Here is a 20,448-nt window from a genome sequence, read left to right as displayed (position 1 = left end):
GTTGGTCTTCCTTCTTGGTTTTCTTGTGTTTTGCAAATTGTATCTTGGGTATTCTAAGTTTCTGGGCTAATATCCACTTATCAGTGAGTGCATATTAAGTGAATTCTAGAGTTAATTTCTTAAAGATTATCAGTTTCTGTAGCATTTTAAAGAATCACAGTAAGTTTCATCAATTGGTTTCTGGAAGAGTTACACATGTTTAGCATCCTTAATCTGCACAAAAACCCCACAGTTGGTTTTTTTTTTTTTTGTTTGTTTGTTTGTTTGTTTTTTCAAGACGGGGTTTTTCTGTGTAGCCCTGGCTGTCCTGGAACTCACTTTGTAGACCAGGCTGGTCTTGAACTCAGAAATCTGCCTGCCTCTTCCTCCCAAGTGCTGGGATTAAAAGTGTGCGCCACCATGCCTGGCCAGTTCTTTTTTTTTTTTTTTTAATTAACTTTTTTAATAATTTTTTTTATTCTTTAATCCTCTTTTACAGTCCAGACTTCACCCCATCCTATAACTTTTGCCCTTCCCCCTATCTCCAAGAGACCCACACCACTAGGCCTCCCCACTCCCTGGGGCCTCAAGTTTCTTGAGGGTTAGGTACATCTCTTCTCACCTAGGACAGAGCCGGCAGTCCTCTGTTGTACATGTGTCAGGGGCCTCATATCAGCTGCTATATGCTGCCTGCTTGGTGGCTCAGTGTCTGAGAGATATCAGAGGTTCAGGTCAGCTGAGACTGCTGGTCTTCGCATGGGGCTACCCTCCTCCTCAGCTTCTTCCAGCTTTTCCCCAATTCAACCACAGGGGACCCCAACTTCCATCCATTGGTTGGGTGCTAGTATCTGCATCTGACTCAGCTGCTTGTTGGGTCTCTCAGAGGACAGTCCTGCTAGGCTCCTGTTTGTGAGTACAACACAGCATCAGTGACAGTGTCAGGGCCCTGGGCCTCCCCTTGAGCTGGATCCCAATTTGGGCCTGTCAATGGACTGCTTTTCTCTCATGCTCTTCTCCATTTTTGTTCCTTCAGATAGGAACAATTCTGGGTCAGAGCTTTTGACTATGGGATGGCAACCTCATCCCTCCACTTGATGTCCTGTCCCTCCACTGGAGGTGGACTCTACAAGTTCTCCCTCCCCACTGTGGAGTGCTTCCTAAGGGCCTCCCTTTGAATCCTGAGGGTCTGTCACCTCCCAAGGTTGCCTGTTTCCATTCTTTCTCCTGGCCTCAGGGTTTCAGTCTTGCTCCTCCCCCCCGTACCTGATCATGGTTCCCCCTTCCCGTCCCTGTCACCTTTCCCTCCCAGGTCTCTCCCTCCCTCTACCCTCAGTGACTGCTTTCTTCTCCCTCCTAAGTGGGATTGAAGCATCCTTACTTGGGTCCTTCAGCTTGTTAACCTTCTTGAGTCCTGTGGGTTGTGTCCTGGGTATTCTGTACATTTTTTGGCTAATGTCCAGTTATTAGTGAGTACATACCATGCATGTCCTTTTGGGTCTGAGTTACCTCACTCAGGATGATATTTTCTAGCTCCATCCATTTACCTGCAAAACTGGCAACCCACACCAAAAAAAAAATCTTTACTAATCCCACATCAGATAGAGGTCTAGTATCCAAAATATATAAAGAACTCAAGAAACTAATCACCAAAAAAACAAAAAACCCAATCAAAAAATGGGGTATAGAATTAAACAGAGAATTCACAGCAGAAGAATCTTGAAGGTCTGAGAAACACTTAAAGAAATGTTCAGAGTACTTAGTGATCAGGGAAATGCAAATTAAAACAACCCTGAGATTCTACCTCACACCAATCAGAATGGCCAAGGTCAAAAGCTTAGGTGGCAGCACGTGCTGGCGAGGCTGTGGAGAAAGAGGAACACTCCTCCATTGCTGGTGGGATTGCAAGCTGTTACAAATACTCTGGAAATCCACCTGGCAGTTCCTCAGAAAGTTGGAACATACCTGAAGACCCAGGTATACCACTCTTGGGCATATACCCAAAAGATGCCCCACCATGTCACAGGGGCACATGTTCTACTATGTTGATAGTGGCCTTATTTGTGATAGCCAGAAATTGGAAACAACCCAGATGTCCTATAATGGGAAAATGGATACAGAAAATGTAGTTCATCTACACAATGGAATACTACTCAGCTGTTAAGAAGGAGGGCATCATGAGTTTTTTAGGCAAATACACAGTTCTTTCAAATCTGAAATTGAATTCCAACACAAATATTCCAAAATCTAAAAGGCTTAAATACTTTGTGTCTTAAATATATATGACATCTCAATGTTCCGATTTATCTTCGTTTTAAACCGAAAGCCTGTGGGTGTCGCCATTTCTCTTCTGTTGAACACTATATAATAGGATTATTATTATTGATAAGGTAATGTAACAAATGGCTTGTGTTAATTTGTATTTCTTTGGTTCTATATGCCTTTCAGAATTTTTCTTTCCAGTTTTTAATTTTATTTTTTATTCCTGATATTTATATGTATCAACTACTTGTTTTTGCACTTTAGTATGTGGATTGTGTGTGTGCTCATTTGTCTGGGTGGATGCACATGTGTGGGTGCATGTGCAAGTGCTTGGGGAGGCTTAAAATTTGACATTAGGTACTCTATCACTCTCTAGTTATTTACTGCAGCAAAATCTGTCACCAATGTTTAGCTATCAAGATAGCCAGTTTGCCACAGGTTCGTCCTGTTTCTGCATCCTGTGTGTGTGGATGGCAGCTGGTCACTGCACCTTACCACCTTGTTTTGTGGATTCTTTGGATTCCAAATCCAGTGCTGCTATTTGTACAACAAGCTCTTTGTTTACTAAGTCATCTCTTTGATCCCTACCCTACTTTTCTTTTGTGATTATTTTTTAAGACTACTAATAATTAAGTTTATATTTAAGTTTTTTAATATTTTACATTCAAATTGTTAATTAAGGCCAACTCTATCTTGTAATGGCGTGTAATGCCACATATCTTACACAGAATTCCTAATGTCTTTGACAAATTTTTCTTATGTTTGCATTGATCCAGAAATCTGTTGTTATGCCGGGCGTGGTGGCGCATGCCTTTAATCCCAGTACTTGGGCGGCAGAGGCAGGTGGATTTCTGAGTTATAGGCCAGCCTGGTCTACAGAGTGACTTCCAGGACAGCCAAGACTACACAGAGGAACCCTCTCTCAAAAAACCAACCAAACAACCAAACAAGCAACCAAACAACCAAATTAATTAATTAAGAAAAGAATTCTGTTGTTACAGTAACAGTGTGTGTGTGTGTATGTGTGTGTGTGTTTGGGTTGGGGTTGGTGCATATGGGCATATTGGGCATATGTGTGTGCAAGTGTGCAAACTTGTCAGACCAGAGAAGGATGTTGGCAGTGTTCTACTCTATTCCATCTTGCTTTTGAGACAGTCCCTCCTCAAGCCTGAGACCCACTGCTGTTCACTGCTGACCCACAGCCTCTGAGATCTGGCAGTCTTTGCCCCACAGCTCTGAGGTTAGCAGGCACATGTGTCCTTTCCTGGCTTTTATGTATTTGCTGGGGATTTGAACTCTAGTCTTCTTTCTTGCATGCCAACTACTCTTACCCCACTAGGCATCTCACTATCCTTAAATGTATTCCTAAAGTTTTGATAATATATTGTAATTGTGAATAGAATTTTTTCATTGCATATCCTTTCATTCTGTGTATCATCTTTTTAATAAAATTTGAACCTGTAATTATATTTTAATTAAAAAATCTAAAAGATAAAACTTTTAACCTAAATATATAAAAATAGTCTTAGTTTTACCAAGACTTATTATTTCTTATACCAAATTAAGTTACTTGAAAATGTGAGTATTAACTGGGTAGGGCCTTTATTAAATGCTTATGTAATTTTTAAGCACATGAAAAAAATATGCACCTGTGTCTTCTTTTAACCAATATTGTATATTGTGTGAGGTAGAATTGGGTGTTTCGGTTTTTGTTAGTTTGATATTTTAAAAGTTTTCATCACGGGAGTGGGTGGGTTGGGGAGCAGGGTGGGGGGATAGTATGGGGGCTTCGGGGATAGCATTTGAAATGTAAATGAAGAAAATATCTAAGAAAAAATGCCTTAAAAAAGCTTTCATCATTCTACAAAACGTATATACTGGCACTATTTCCAGAATAAATATATAATCGGACAGAAAGCCGATATCTACCTGCTCATTTGAAGAGAATTCATTTTTTCTTTAAACAATAAAATATTTAATTCAAAAGAAGACTTATCTTTTTACTAGCCTACATCCCCTATAAAATACAGTTAAGTGGAATTTATGAGCTGATATTTTATTATGATGTTATAAATTGCAGTTTTTCAGAGAATTAAGAATGATGGGAAATAGTTGAGAAAAGAAGAGGCAATGTTTGTCAGCTCTTACTGTTTGGATTTCTGGTTTTTAACTCATCTTAGTGATACATTGTTTATAAACTTCAAATCAGTTCTCATGGTGTTTTTGCTCTCATTTATAAACCTGAGCAAAGGATAAAACAAAACAGAGCAAGAAATCCAGAATGTTTGTGGCTCAGTTTCTCAGCTGAGTCTAATGACAGCCTCTGGCTTCTGGTTTGATTGCTCAGTGCCTAAATCAGTGTCCAAGTAAATGGAAGAAGATGTCTGTGTCATTAGGAAATGTTTAAGTTTTTGTGGTATGTGTGGTATCTCTGGGATTGAGGAGTATAAGAAAGTAAAAAGTATGATAGACGAAAAATGATCAAGAGTAATGCCATGAACTGAACCTATTTTGCTCTGGGTTCTCAGCTCCTTACTCCCACTTAAGACTGTAGAGATGCGCCCTCCTCCAGAGTATTCTAACCAGACACCCAGCGGCCACACTGTTAAGTCCGACTCTTCCCTTTGCTTCCTGTATACTTCCTAGGGCAGTACAGTTGTGTTTAATTCCTCAAAGTCTTTTAAGGGCTCTGAGAAACTAGTCACTATAGCTTTATTATTGATGTTTGAGCTGCATGTTCCAGTGCAGGAGGAGTCCACCTACTGCCCCCCCCCATTCCTTCCATTGCTGCAATATTGGCGTTTGTTCCGTTGGTGACATCAAATCCCAAGGTTCTTACCTGGCATTATAATGGTGGATTCTAGAGTGAGTAAGACTTGCATGTAGCACCTCCCATAGTTACATGTCCAAACTATATGTCTTTATCTCATGGATCAGAGGTTTCATTAAATTTGTCCCACTGTCACTGCAGCATTTCTTCTTGATGTTGCATTTCCTCCTTACAGATCTGCACTCACCACTTGTCCTAAACTCCAGTTGTCTGTGCTTTGTACCTCTTCCTTGTATATCTCTCCTATGATGTTCTTAGAGCTCCATGAGATTCTGTGTTACTGGCATTATCTGGTGCTGCTGGCGAGCTGTCCTGCAGACCCACTCTGCCTGCTTGAGCCTGATGCTGTGGTCAGCACACTCAAATTCAAGAGAGCCAGGTGGCAGGTGTCAGAGTAGCTTTCCGGGGACGCAACAGTGTCTTCTCCTAAGGGTCCTCTGTAGTCAGTCACAGTGACTATAGTCCACTTGGCTACACGGAAAGGGCTTCCCCAGATTGAGGAAGTTTAGGGCGTAAGGAATACACTGGCACACAGAGCAGGCAGGCAGCTGCTCTTCCCAGCATGCTTGTTGTCCCGTTCCTCTTTGGCAGTCTCCCCGGGTTAGCATCTTTTAGTGGAAATGCTTCCTGCTTTCCTCTCTTAGTTTTGTCCTTTTCTCCTCATTGATGTTAGGAAATTGTTTACAGAGTATATAGTCTTTTCTCCTAGTTTTCTAAAAAGTTTTATATTAGTTAAAATATGATGATATATTATGGTTTTATACAGTCATTGGAGGCTGTCCATTTGCCCATTTGAAGTTATTGGTAGGGTGTCCCTACTGATAACACTTTTGGAACACAGTTCTCTTCCAAGCTAAAGTCTGTATTTTTTTTTCATTTCTTTATTAATTTATTTACTTTACATCCTGATTATAGCTTCCCCTCCCTCCTCTCCCCCAGTACACCCTCTTACCTTCCGTCCTCCATCTCCCGTCCCTTTCTCCTCAGAGAAGAGGAGGCCTCCCATGATTATCAACCCACCTTGGCCTATCAGTGTTGCAGGTGGACTAGGTGCATCTTCTCCTATTGGATAAGATAGTTCAAATGAGGGAAAGGGGGTCCAAAGGCAGGCAGCAGAGTCAGAGAAAGCCCCTGCTCCATTTTGTTATGGGTCCCACATGAAGACCAAGACCTCTCTGCCTCCTTCAATCCTTCCTCCCCCTCTTCCTCAGGATTCCCTGAGTTCCACCTACTGTTTGGCAGTGGGACTCTGAATCTGTTTCCATCAATTGCTGGNTGAAGCCTCTCTGATGTCAGTTATTCTAGTCTCCTGTCTGCAAGTATAGCAGAATGCCATTAATAGTGTCAGGGGTGTGCTCTCGGGGCTTGCGTCTTAAGTTGGGCCAGTCTTTGGTTGTCCCTTCCCTCAATTTCTGCTCCATCTTTACCCCTGCACATCTTGTAGGCAGGACAAAATTTTGGTCAAAGATTTTGTGCATGGGTTGGCGTCCCAATTCCTCCATTGGAAGTCTTGTCTAGTTATAGTGGATGGGTTGCTTCAGATTGCATATACCCCGTTGCTAGGAGTCTTAGCTAGGGGTCACCCTCATAGATTCCTGGGAGTTTGTATCATCCTGGGGCTCTAGCTTGTCCCAGAGATGCCCCCAATTCCCCACTGACCCTACTTTTCTCTTACATTTCTCTCCCCCTCTGTATTTCCCACACCTGATCTTTCCTGTTCCCCCTCTCCCACTTTTTCTTCTTTCTTTTTTTTTTAATTTAATTTTTTAAAAAATTTATTCACTTTACATCCTGCTCACTGGCCTCCTCCCAGTCACCCCTCCCACAGTCCTTCCCTTCTTACCCATCCCCTTCTCTGAATGGATGGGGGCCCCCTGTGTATCTCCCAACCCTGGAACTTCAAATTTCTGCAAAGCTAGGTGCTTCTAGATGCTTCCTCTCCTATTGAGGCCAGATAAGGCAGCCCAGCTACAATGTATTGATTTTGTTAATGCAAGGTACTTAGCAATCACCTTCTAAGAAAATCTCATAAAAATGTTGAAGGATGCCTTCAATGAAAATGCAAGGCTGAGAATTACATATTCTATAGAAATAAAAGTTAAGAAAAATTCTTAGCTTATGATTTGCTAATAATAATAGTTTTCATAGTATTAAATTGAAAATTTATCATTTGTTACAAATAATAATAAATAGTTGTTGAATATTGAATATGGTTGAAGTATCCTATTATTGCTTGTCTGTAATCCCAGCTACTCAGGAAGATCACAATTTCCAGGCCTGCCTGGGCTACAGAATGAATTCAAACCAGCTTGGACAACTTAGTGTTTCAAAATGCAAAATGCAAATTTAAAATTTCATTTTAAAATGCAAAAAGAGGAATATAAATTGTAGAATCCTATAAAGACCCAGGTTCAGCCTCCGGTCAAGTTTTCTCTTTTTTTTTCTTTTTTCTTTTTGTTTTTTTTTTCGAGACAGGGTTTCTCTGTATAGCCCTGGCTGTCCTAGAACTCACTCTGTAGACCAGGCTGGCCTCGAACTCAGAAATCCGCCTGCCTCTGCCTCCCAAGTGCTGGGATTAAAGGCGTGCGCCACTACTGCCCGGCCAAGTTTTCTGTTTACACACAGCTTGACTTTCTTAAAAATTCTTTTTTTCAATATTTTTGTCCATTTTAGGTAAAAATTTAGTGATTCATTAAGAGTACTGACTATATTAAGAACTTAATAGATATGGTTCTGAATTTTTGAAGAATTGAGTCTGATCTTGAAATATTTATAAATACAAAATGAAGAACATTTAATATCCATTTACTAAAAATATAAGGATATTTGCCTTTATATCTGTATATTATAGATTTATATGTATATGTATATATGATACCCTTTAATAGAGTAATATGTATATTCTCATCTATAGATAACCTTTAATAGAGTAACACGTATATTCTCATCTATAGGAGGTTTATATTTATATGTAAAGGCCAGAAGAAACTAGACCAATTGAGTATTACTTACAAAGGTAGGATTTCAGATGGTTTAAAACTTTCTGGATATGCTTTTGTATTTTCTTAGTTTTTAGAGTGATTATATGTTTGTAATAAATACCTATATATTGTGCCTCTGAGAATTTATACTGAAGCTTCTGTTTTTTTTTTTCATGGAAAGTGTTTTTCAGCTTATATCTTTAATGGATACCAGATTACCTCACCGCACCAATGAGAAAATAGAACTTGCCGTTCTCTGGTTCCTGGATCAGTTTCGTAAAACATATGTTGGTGATCAGCTTCAAAGAACCTCAAAGGTAGGTTTTTACTATGAGAAAGCCTTATTGAGAATGAATATGGATATAAACATACAGCAGGTGGGAGTTGAGTGATAAATCTTGTGACTCTTTACCACAGACATACAATTGATAACTGAATTCATCTGTTGATTTGGTATTGAAACACAATGCAAAATGAATTTACTTGTTTCAAGCGTACATTTATCATTTTCTGTAAAGGAATAATATTTTTATTCAGATAGTAATCTAAATACTTTGGATTTGTAAAATGCAACTTAATAGATAATGTCCTTTTACATTTCACAATTGGAAATAAGATTGACTGTTTTAATAGTTCTGAGGTGTGGAGGGGTGGGCTGTTTAAGTGATTTCCAGTATATTTAAGTCAATCCTTGACATTCTTACATGCTAAGTCATGTGGACTAGCCGAATTTAGATATATACTAAACAGACAGCAGCTAAATCACTGTAATGTTGGAGTAGTTGTAATGCGATAATTGAAAGGTTAGCATTGGCAAGTTTTAGATAAATTGATTTAGAGACATAATAATAAAAGATTATTGAGGGTATTTATGTGAGTCCTAAGGGAATACTTAGGAGTATACGCATGCTTCTGTATTTATGCATTCTGCATCCATGGGTTCAGCCAACCATGCATTGAAAGCATTGCATTTGAATTAAACATGCTTTACCTTTTCCCTTGTCAACATTCCTTAAAAACATGTAGAAATTATATCATTCGTTGTACATGTTGTATATAATCTTGAGATGACTTAAAATGTCAGGGGAAGATGTGTGTAGGTTATATGCAAATACTATGGAAGTTTTTTTACTAATTGCAAACCATTATTTGATTTTCAGACTATGTTTTCTGGGGTTAGGAGCATAGTGTGGGGTAAAGCACTTGCTTAGCATTCATAAGGCCCTGGGTTCAAGCCACAGTGCCGAAAAAATGGGGGGGGGGGCTCCCGAAAAAGAAGAAAAGACTGAGGGGTTTTTTGGTTTGTTTGTTGTTGTTTTTTATTTTTTTAGGATAAAGTTTCAGGTAAGTTTCTTTACCTGTAAATGAAGTGATACAATTTCATACTTTCTTGCGTGAATATATATGAAATTTTATTTGGTTAGTGAGCAATCTTCCTAATATGGATCTCGACAGTTTTCCAAAAACTTGCATAAAATGTAAAATATAATATTATAAATATATAAAACATAATATAATAGTTCATACCAAGGTGGATTCACCAGAGTCATAAAATACATGTGTTAGGTCTATCTTGTAAGTGGAAAATGAACTAAGCTGTAAGTCACATTGATCATTTAGTGAACAGTTAGTCTCTGTTAGATTCTTTGCTGACAAGTATTATCTAATCGATTCTCATAAAACCAGTATGAAAATAGTTATTTTGATAAGTTTCCATTTTATGAACATGGAAACTGGGGCTTTGAATGCTTGAGTAAATGTTTGTGCATTTTAGATCTGTATTTGATTGGATGCCTATTGAAAGCTTATCCTGCCACTGCCTTTGCTATATTGTGGCTTTCCTCTGGAACACTGAACAGACTCTTCCATATAGGATCTCTGTTGTAAATGTTTTTTGCCTTCTAATATTCAGGAAGCATTACGTTGAGCCCAGAATGTTTCTGTTGTATTACTTGTGTCTGCTCTGCGCCCTGATTTTGCTGGTTTAATTTTCTAAGTGTCTGAGGTCCACCCTTGTCTCCTGCCTCTTCCTCTACCATGCATTTGCTTTGCTTCTCATTGATTTAGAAAGATTTGGGGGCTGGTGAGATGGCTCAGTGGGTAAGAGAACCCGACTGCTCTTCCAAAGGTCCGGAGTTCAAATCCTAGCAACCACATGGTGGCTCATAACCATCCATAGCAAGATCTGATGCCCTCTTCTGGAGTGTCTGAAGACAGCTACAGTGTACTAACATATAATAAATAAATAAATCTTTAAAAAAAAGAAAAAAAAAAGAAAAGAAAGATTTGGATTGTAGTCTTTGTCCCTCCCTCCCTTCTCTTCCACCATGTTCCATTATCCATTCAGCCATCAGTAATCTTGATGAAAATGAGAGGGGATGTATTGTCCCACTTGATCAGGTCTCAGTGCTTTGCTTTCTTGGCTTCATACCTACAGATTTTAAATTGAACATGTAGGACACTGTTGCTAGTTTCATTGTTATTTTTCTAAACACATTTGCTCAAAAGTAGCAGTTGTAAGTTTTGTGTTATTGTCATCTGTGAATCTGTTCTTTGTTAATGTTTCTGTGTATTTGTACACAAAATGCAATGTGATTATATGAAATTAATTTGCAGTTGGGATCTGTAGTAACTTGCCTGCTTTGGGAATACCTGGTTTTGAATATATTTTTTTAATTAAAAAAATTGTATTTACTTAGAAGCATTCAGAATGTCAACAAAACAGCCACACTTTTTTTTTTTGCAATTACAATTACAGTGTTCAGTTAACAGAACAACAATTATCTTCGTATAAACTGCATCAGAGACAACTGAAGATGAAAAAAATAAAACCAAAAGAAAAAAAAAAAAAAAAAAAAAGCCGGGCGTGGTGGTGCACGCTTTTAATCCCAGCACTCGGGAGGCAGAGGCAGGCGGATTTCTGAGTTCGAGGCCAGCCTGGTCTACAAAGTGAGTTCCAGGACAGCNGGCAGAGGCAGGCGGATTTCTGAGTTCGAGGCCAGCCTGGTCTACAAAGTGAGTTCCAGGACAGCCAGGGCTATACAGAGAAACCCTGTCTCGAATTTAAAATCAGAGATTTCTCTTTTTTGGTTTGTTTTGGTTGGTTCAAACAAATTGAATAGTTTGGGTCCCTCCCTCCCTCCCTCCCTCCCTTCCTCTCTTTCTTTCCATTTGAGGCAGTGTTTTGCTGGATAGGTCAGGTCAACACAGAATTTGCTTTGAAGTCCAAGCTAGCCTCAAATTTATAGACTTCCTATCTTAAAATCCTAAATGATGGAATTATAGGCATAAACCACACCATGCTGGGACCAAATATTTTTGAATACTCTCTTGTGTAGTTAGTGATATTATTATATACTGCACACTTACTGGTGTAATTACTTCCAGTAGGTCCTTATGATTTTTTTCCATATGTAAGGACATGTTATTTGCTAACAGGGACAGTTCCCGTTTCTTCTTTGTAGATTACATACCTTTGATTTCATTTGGTCACTTTCCCTGGCCAATATCTACATCAAGTCTAAACAGTATCACTGAACTCTTACACTTGGCTTTATATGGTGTTCAGTTCTTTTGCCTGATTTTTAATTTTAGTATTTGTCCATATTCATATAGGAATATGAGCATTTAAAAGATTATTCTTTTCCAGTTACTTTGATTGTCTACTATTTGTTAGAATTAACTAGGGGACTATGTTAATCTGCACTCTTTGTAGGCAGCCTTTGATTATGAACAACCTCATGAGTTGTTATTCCATGTCTATTCAAGGTTCTGTACCTTAATGAGTTCCTCCAGGCATTCGTCTTTAAGGAACATTTGTAATCAGCTGTTCACAGTATTCACTATAACTCTAAAGTTGGCAAAATAGCAACTATTTCATTCTTCATCTTAGTGTTCACCTCCTTTTTCTTTTGCCAAACTGCCTTAAAGTTTGATATTCCTAAAAAACAACTGTCATTATTATTACAACTACTATTTGGGGCTTTGAATACTTTACCCTTGTTTTAAAATCAACATTCACTTAATTTCTATCTGTCTTTATTACTTCCTTTCCTCTTCTGATTTCCCTTCTTTCCCATGTTTCCTCGTGTGATAGGGAGGCTGATTTGAGCTCTTTTTCCTTTTCTTAGCAAGGTTTTGGAACTCCTCACAACCACGATTACATTCACCACCATATCCTGTTTTTTTTTACTTATTCCATTGATTGAGTGACTGAGTGATTGATCATTGACTGAAACCCGGTCTCACCATGTAGCCTAGACAGATCTGGAACTTGCTATGTAGAACAGGCTTGTCTGGAATCATAGATGTCTTCTTGGTTCCCCTTGGCTCTGCCTCTCAATCACTGAGATTAAAGGTGTACAATCATTCATAACTTCATCTCTTTAATGTAGGTATTTATAGCTTTAAGTTGGCCTTCATTACTTCTTTAATAGTATTTTTTATACACCTTATTTTATGTTGTGTTTTCATTTTTATTGATCTGAAAGTATTTTTAGATTTCTCTATGATGACTGAAACCCACCAGGGCTATGAGTTTGAACCTTATCAACAAAAATAACGTCCTTTTTGCTTGAATATATTTTGCATATTCAAGTCCCTTCAAATGTATTGAGGATTTTGTTGTTGTTGTTTAATGGTATAGTATATGGTGTAGGCACTTAAGAATATGTATGCTGGTATTTAGAAGTGGAATATACTATAGATGTCTTCTGGCATAGCTAGTTTGTAGTGGTATTCAAATTTTTTTGTTTTATTACTGAGTGTGTTATTGTGTCTTCATGTTGAACTCTACAGTAGTTCTAACTATATAAAAGAAAGTTTATTGTTTATGTTCTACTTGAATTCATAAATGTATGTATTATAATTATTTTACTTTCCTGTACTCCCTTTCAAATCAAAACATACTGAGGAACTGAGAATACAGCTGACTCAGTAAAGTGCCTCACAATCATGAGGACCTGACTTCAATCCCCAGAACCCACAAGGTGTGCACTGATATGTACTCCTAGCACTGGAGAGGTGGAGCCAGGATAATACCTGGGCCTCCTTGGCAAGCCGATCTAAACTAATCAGTGAGTTCCAGGGTAAGTAACAGACCTTGTCTCCAAAAACAAGGTGGGTGGCAAACGAGGAATGACATCTGAGGTGGCCCTCTGGCTTCCACAGCATGCATATATACACAGATATGGACTTGTACACACACACACACACACACAATTTACTGAAGAGATCATCTGAATTTCCTTCATATACCTGGCCTTAATACATAGTAGACACCTAATAGCAGTTACTTCATATTGAATATAAATATGCAAGAAAAAAAGAAATAGCAACATTTCCAGTACAAAACATGTCATAGAGGGAAATCAACTGTCCAAAGAAAACACTGTGAAATGGACAAAGTTTGACTACTGGAGAAATTCATCATGTAAACAAGGATAACCACTAAAGAATTTCAAGCTTGTGTGTGTGTGTGTGTGTGTGTGTGTGTGTGTGAGAGAGAGAGAGAGAGAGAGAGAGAGAGAGAGAGAGAGAGAGAGAGANGAGAGAGAGAGAGAGAGAGAGAGAGAGAGAGAGAGAGAGAGAGAGAGAACACGCTTCCCATAGACTGCCAAAATATCAAGCCTACAAAAGGAACAATAGGAATGACAGGAATGATAAAACATATCTAACTTGCTGGGATATGAAAATAATTGTTCTAACACTTATGAGGACAACTGAACAATCTAACAAAGCTAGAGACATGTTATTTTTTAAATTCTAAGAGATAAGAAGAATATTTACTACAAAATTGAAAAACTAGAAATAGTACATCTTGTCAACAAGAAAAAATGAGAATATAATGTCACAGTAATATGTTAATGTTCCTACCATTCTAGTGTAATAAATAAATCTGTGTGCCTCATTATCAATAAAATTCAAAACCAGGAGCCACTGCAGTACATTGAGCTCCATAGAGACAGTGCCAGGGCAAGCGAGAACCGGAAGGACACTGGGCGACTCTGTGCCTTGTGGAGGAAAAATCAACTAAACATGGGCAAAGGAGATCCTAAGAAGCCGAGAGGCAAAATGTCCTCATGTGCATTCTTTGTGCAAACCTGCCGGGAGGAGCGCAAGAAGCAGCACCCGGATGCTTCTGTCAACTTCTCAGAGTTCTCCAAGAAGTGCTCAGAGAGGTGGAAGACCATGTCTGCTAAAGAAAAGGGGAAATTTGACGATATGGCAAAGGCTGACAATGCTCGTTATGAAAGAGAAATGAAAACCTACATCCCCACAAAAGGGGAGACCAAAAAGAAGTTCAAGGACCCCAATGCACCCAAAAGGCCTCCTTTGGCCTTCTTCTTGTTCTGTTCTGAGTACCGCCCCAAAATCAAAAGAGAGCATCCTGGCTTATCCATTGGTGATGTTGCAAAGAAACTAGGAGAGCTGTGAAACAACACTGCAGCGGATGACAAGCAACCCAATGAGAAGAAGGTTGCCAAGCTGAAGGAGAAGTACGAGAAGGATATTGCTGCCTACAGAGCTAAANGAAAACCTGATGCAGCGGAAAAGGGGGTGGTCAAGGCTGAAAAGAGCAAGAAAAAGAAGGAAGAGGAAGATGATGAGGATGAAGAGGATGAGGAAGAGGAGAAAGAGGAAGACAAAGATGAAGATGACGATGATGATGAATAAGTTGGGAGGGAGGGAGGGAGGGACCCAAACTATTCAATTTGTTTGAACCAACCAAAACAAACCAAAAAAGAGAAATCTCTGATTTTAAAATAATACCAACACTAATCTAATACTTTAAATTATATGTAGCAAAAGAAGTATAAAGTTTATAATCTGAAAACTAAAAAATATTGTTGCTGGGTAGTGGTGACATATGTGTCCAATCCCAGCACTTTGGAGGCAGAGGCTGGCAGATCTCTGAGTTTAACACCAGCCTGGTCTACAGAGTGATGGCAGGAATACACACAGGAGAACCCTATCTCAAATCAAACAAATTACAAAAAACAAAAAACAAAAAAACAAACAAAAAACAAACAAAAAAAAACCCCACAAGTCCCCCCACCAAAACCAAAAAACAAAGTAAAAATAATAAATAAATATTTTTGAAAGAAGTTAAAAGGGCCCTTACAGTGGCAAAGAGGATCCATTGATCTTGCATTAGGAAATTTAACGTTGGCAAGAAGGAACACTCTGCAAGTTGATCCATACATTGAGCGCATTGTCTGCCGAAATCTCTGCTTCCTTGCTTGCAGGAATTGACAACCATATCCTAGTATTCAGGAGATAAAAAGTGTCTAGAAGAACCATAACACACTTGGATAAAAATGGCATAGGAGGGGCCATATTTTAATTTGAAAATTTTTACAAAGCAACAGTGAAGACAGTGTGTGGCATGTCCAGGAACAGGCATATAGGCAACGGTGGATGTTTGGCTACCGCTCTGAGCACTGATTTTTTTGATAATGGGGAGCGAGAGGCTGTCGGTGAACGGTGCTGGACAAGCGCACCACCAGCGGAGGATTGCACTTTGCTTTTCAAGAAGGTTATCAAGGCACTGGGAGGCTCTGGCTCCAGAGGAGGGAAGATGAGTTACTGATTTATAAATTGGGTGGTGCCACACACTCACAGTCTGCCAGCGATTTACATCCTGACACTTGTCTACATTATTGATAGCCTCATTTTCTGTTCATTTAAGTTGTCCCTACTTGAAGGATCAGTTACATGATCATTTTGTGTGTAGAACACATTCAGAAATAGGAGATTATAGAAATAACTCCTTAAGACTAGGCAAGCATCCTTCCTGTTTAGACCATTGTTTCTCAGTATTGAGTAAAAACCATTTTTGTAAACATGGACGTGACTTATCAGGGTACCGTATTTTTATAAATCTGTGGGATAACGGAATTGCCTTAGCAAAGCAGTGCTCATTGATGTCTTTCAAATTGCCAGAAATAAAAACAGGAATCCTAGTTTTCTGTGTGTGTGCCTTTCTAGGGCTTGGGTCACTGGGTGTTTCTGGGCCAATGTCTCCTGCTGTCGAATCCACATGTGGAGCAGCAGATGGCATTCTCTCCCTACAGTTGTCAGCCTCGGGAACCGTGGGCTGCTAGCAGTTACTGTGAAACTGATAGGAAAATGCTTAGAGAGACTGTGAGTCTGGAAATCATAAATTAACTGCTGTTTCCAGGTACTTGAATATATTTTGAGTGTTAGTAAAATTTATGATTGTGTTTGATAACATTGTTTTTAGGAAAAAAGAATTTTCATTTAGGTTAGAATATAAATAGCAGCTTTAAAACATTTTAAACAGTATTTTAAATATCCTAATGTAGCAAACATCGTGTAGATTATAGGGGTAAAGTGCCTAGGACATTAAGATTACATTTTGAAGTTTAATTATTAGGGAATAATGCTGAATGACTTTGGGGAACTTTTAAGTATTTTAAAAGTTTTCAAAGTTGAATTCTGGCACATTGTCAGGTTGCTTAAATTCTGTAAATTTATTATAGTATTTTTTTGTATATTATTTGACCTAGTTAGTTTTTCCTTCTTGGTTGATAATAGTAATAGTGTAATCTATTGGTTTACAGAATTGCTTTATTACAAAGGGATTTGTTCTTTTTCAGTGATCCATAACCTTAAAAATGTTTAGAAAAGCAAAGGACCTATGTTGTTTGATAATTGTTAAATCTCTTCACTGTAGAAATGGAATTGCTAAGTTAAACTTTGAATTATTAACTCCCTGCGTACATATAATTGTTGACTGAAAAACATTAAGCAGTAGACAAGAAGACTTAGAGCAAATAAACCTGCAGCTGAAGTTTTAGGAGCCATGGGTCACTAAGATTATGATATTCATTGGAAAGTTATCAGATGCAAATTGGAAAAACAGACATTGGGTTTTTTTTTTTTTTAAGAAGTTGACTTTTATTATTTGTCATGCCATTAAATATACCATCATTGGACACCAAATCCCATGTGAATTTTACAGTTATATCTCCCTGAAAACACATTTTCACCTAAACACATTTTGATAAAATTGTGACTATTCACAATATTTTAAATCCATGTTTTGTTCTCATTTAAAATTTATTTTTAATGATTACAAAATCTAAAATATTCATAAATTTTTGAGAACTGTGGGTAAATTATATAGTACAATCTTATATTACAAATGACTTTTTGTATTCTCTTGGGTACTTAGATGGTTCTAAGAAATTGAGATAAAAAATTATAAAGTATCAGGGACTATATTAACTATGCTGTATCTTTAAATCATTTTTTAGCACTAAAAATCATGTAATATAGAACATATATCATTAATAAAATTATATTTCTTAGTTATTTCCCCATATTGGTTGTAATTTTTTTAAATTGGGTTTGAGTCTCAATAGAAATTATGCACAAGATAACCTCTCCTAACAATCCAAAGGTGAGATGCATGGTGTATAATGTTTTCCTTCAGAAAACCCATCCCATGTATTTGATAGTCCTTTCTTCTGGGCATTAGTAGGTAATGTCTAAAATCCGGGCACTCCTAAAAGCATAGTGCATCTGCTGGTAAGATGAAAAATCAAAAAGTTCAGTTTTGAAGTCTTGGCTGGGATTCTCCTCTTTAAAATATTCTAGTTACTTAAAGGAAAGTCGAGTATGAATAAATCCTGGAAGAAACTCCATTTAGTCCATGATGGAGCCATAGGCAGCTCTGAATACCGACTAGAACTATGTCACAGTATGAGTGCTGTTTCTGTGTGTGGATTTGTTCTCTTTTGCTTGTAACCTTTATGGTAGGCTGTTGAAGGGAGGCCAAGTCAGAGTCAGTCCATCCTCCTTGTGCGCCAGAACCTGACGCTGCCCTCTACAAGAACCCCTCCCTCACAGCTGTGTTTATTCTTCTTTGACTCCTGAGGCTCCAGTACATATTCTAATGATTTGATTCTTATTTAATTGGCAAGATAAAAATTCAAATTAATTTGCAAATAAGAATTTCCAAGAGGGGTCTGTGCTCCCAGACAGTGATCCTACAGTGGAGGTAGGCTTTTCCTGCATACCGCACGGAAGGGTATTAGGCTTATTTCACTTTTTTGTATCATTAGAAGCTTTTGTACTAGTTAGTAACTGCTTATGTACTAGTCCCTTATAGTTTTGCACTCAGTGGTTAGAGCAGGGGTAAGCATGGGGTACTAGTCTGACCCCTTACTTTTTGAATGATAGTATGCTCAGTACAACTTAGTGCAACAGTTTGATATTAAGAAAACATTTCCTGATGGATATTGAGGGCTTGTGTTTATTTCTTCCTCAACTATATACTATCTTTACTTCTGATTAGTGCCTTTATCTAATATGACTTCTCAAGAACTATGTGGAGGGGGCTGGTGAGATGGCTCAGTGGTTAAGAGCACCGACTGCTCTTCCAAAGGTCCTGAGTTCAAATCCCAGTAACCATATGGTGCTCACAACCATCCGTAACGAAAACTGGTGCCCTCTTCTGGAGTGTCTGAAGACAGCTACAGTGTATATGTAAATATAATAAGTAAATAAATCTTTAAAAAAAAAAAAAAAAAAAAAGAACTATGTGGACTATGAAGCCAAGTTGCAGGTGATGAACATGACTGTATTTAGTATTGTGATAGTGCTGCAAACAATAAAAGCCTAACGGTTAGCAGAATGCCAGTGCGGGTGGCAACGCTGGCTTGCTGTTCTAGCATTAGAGCAATGGGTTCCTTCTCTCCTGTCACTTAGAAAGAATCTGTCGGAGTCCTAAATTTCACCTTTTACTTATATATTTCTAGGAAATCCAGTAAAGTCCAACTGAAAGTACCGCAGTACGATTGTCTCAGTCTAGAGTTCTGACTTTGTTCAGCTGACACTATCTAATCTATGATATATGGTGGTCAGCTTATTAAAGAAAATGTAAAAAATATCAGCAATTATAGCTTCATTATTCTGTATTCATAGTCTTATAAAGGTAGCTTCTACATTACATAAATGGCTAAGTGCATTTTTAATTCCTACTGACTTCAGAAAAAAAAATGTCTGTGTTCTGTATTTCTACTTTGACCATTCTAGGTATCTCTAGGTTACTCCTTACTACTGTGGTAACAGAACAGATGAATACAAACTTGAGTGGAGTGAAATATAATAGTTAATTTGTAAGTCTGTTACATTTAATTTTCTTTCTGCCCCATGACTGGACCAGATTTTTGTTTTGCTTAAACAAAGGATAGATGAGCATTCTGAAAATGTTTTTTTACTGTCCTAATGATTAATGATCACGGAATACTTTTGAAAGATTAGCATTTTTCAAAGCTGCTAAAAAATATACTGTTTTATTTAATTACAAGAAAGTAAAGGCTTTTCACACTGACAGGTGGTGGAAATTAGCAGGCAGTTTTGAAATTGTGCTGTGCACGAGAAATTAGATCTCATTTTAATTCTGCTTTTCTCAACTAGCAAATGAGGTTAATGCCATACATATTCAGCTGATATGGATGAAGAAATTGATATAAAGTAGATCAACATAGCTACAGGGCTAGATTAATTTATAGGTAAAGAGGCAGTGATAAATGAAAGTAATGTAGTAGTGGTCACTAAACTCCTCTGCCATGAGGGATTCAATAGCGTTAGTTCCTCATTAAAGGCATTGTCGGGGTGCATCAAATAGAAATTTGAAAAGGAATAGCCAACTAACCCCTAATTATCAAAATACAGAAAATACTAATTATACCTTAATTAGCTTTTCTTTTAATGTACTGAAATTTGTTACTTTTTGTGTGGCACAAATGGATAGTTATATCAACAATAAATAGGTTGTTTTAATAACTTTCTTTTACCTCTGGGAAAACTACACTCCAATTTTTAATATGCAATAATGCTTCTCTCTAGCCTGTAGGAGATGAAAATTATTAAGTAGCTTTATTTTTTTGAAGATTTTACAGCAGCTTTGGGAAGAATTATTTCACCATGCATCAATTACTTTTAATTGAACTGAATATTTTTCAGATTGCACCAAATGCCTCTCATTTAAGTTTCGCAGTTAGAGTTTAGGAAAGCAGCATAATGAGGATTGCAGATAACCTCTGTCATATAGTGTAATAAATAAGGATGATTATTTGTTTTGCTCGGGTTTAGAAAGAGCTCAAGATTGAAATTATAAAATCTAGCCAGTCACCTTATCTAGTTAGTCAGCATGGAGATGTAAAGGCTATGTATTCATGACATTTTGTTCATTATTCTTTCCCTCCTGCTAACTCAGGTGAGTTTTCACAGTCTAGTTAAGAAAGGGTGACTGATTTAGAATAAAGAGATCCAGTGTCACAATGGGGAAGCCACTTGGGTTTTAGTGTGATTATACACACCTTAAGGCAGCTCTCGGCCCTTAGTAGCTTTGCTGCTCTGGGGAAT

The 20,448-nt window shown here is 37.9% G+C and overlaps 1 protein-coding gene across 1 annotated transcript in view; it reads left to right on the top strand.

Moving 5' to 3' along the window:
* Window positions 1-20,448, top strand: part of LOC115065366 (ran-binding protein 17-like) — a 110,149-nt gene that overhangs the window by 66,350 nt on the left and 23,351 nt on the right. Inside the window, exon 14 of the mRNA XM_029546254.1 lies at window positions 8,231-8,366. Coding sequence (XP_029402114.1) covers window positions 8,231-8,366 — 136 coding nt within the window. The remainder of the gene's footprint in view (window positions 1-8,230; window positions 8,367-20,448) is intronic.

The sequence above is a fragment of the Mus pahari genome, chromosome 14, assembly GCF_900095145.1.
Source record: "Mus pahari chromosome 14, PAHARI_EIJ_v1.1, whole genome shotgun sequence".
In the NCBI taxonomy this organism is placed as follows: domain Eukaryota; kingdom Metazoa; phylum Chordata; class Mammalia; order Rodentia; family Muridae; genus Mus; species Mus pahari.
The sequence above is the reverse complement of the archived record's forward strand: the minus strand, read 5'-3'. Positions and strand labels throughout refer to the sequence as shown.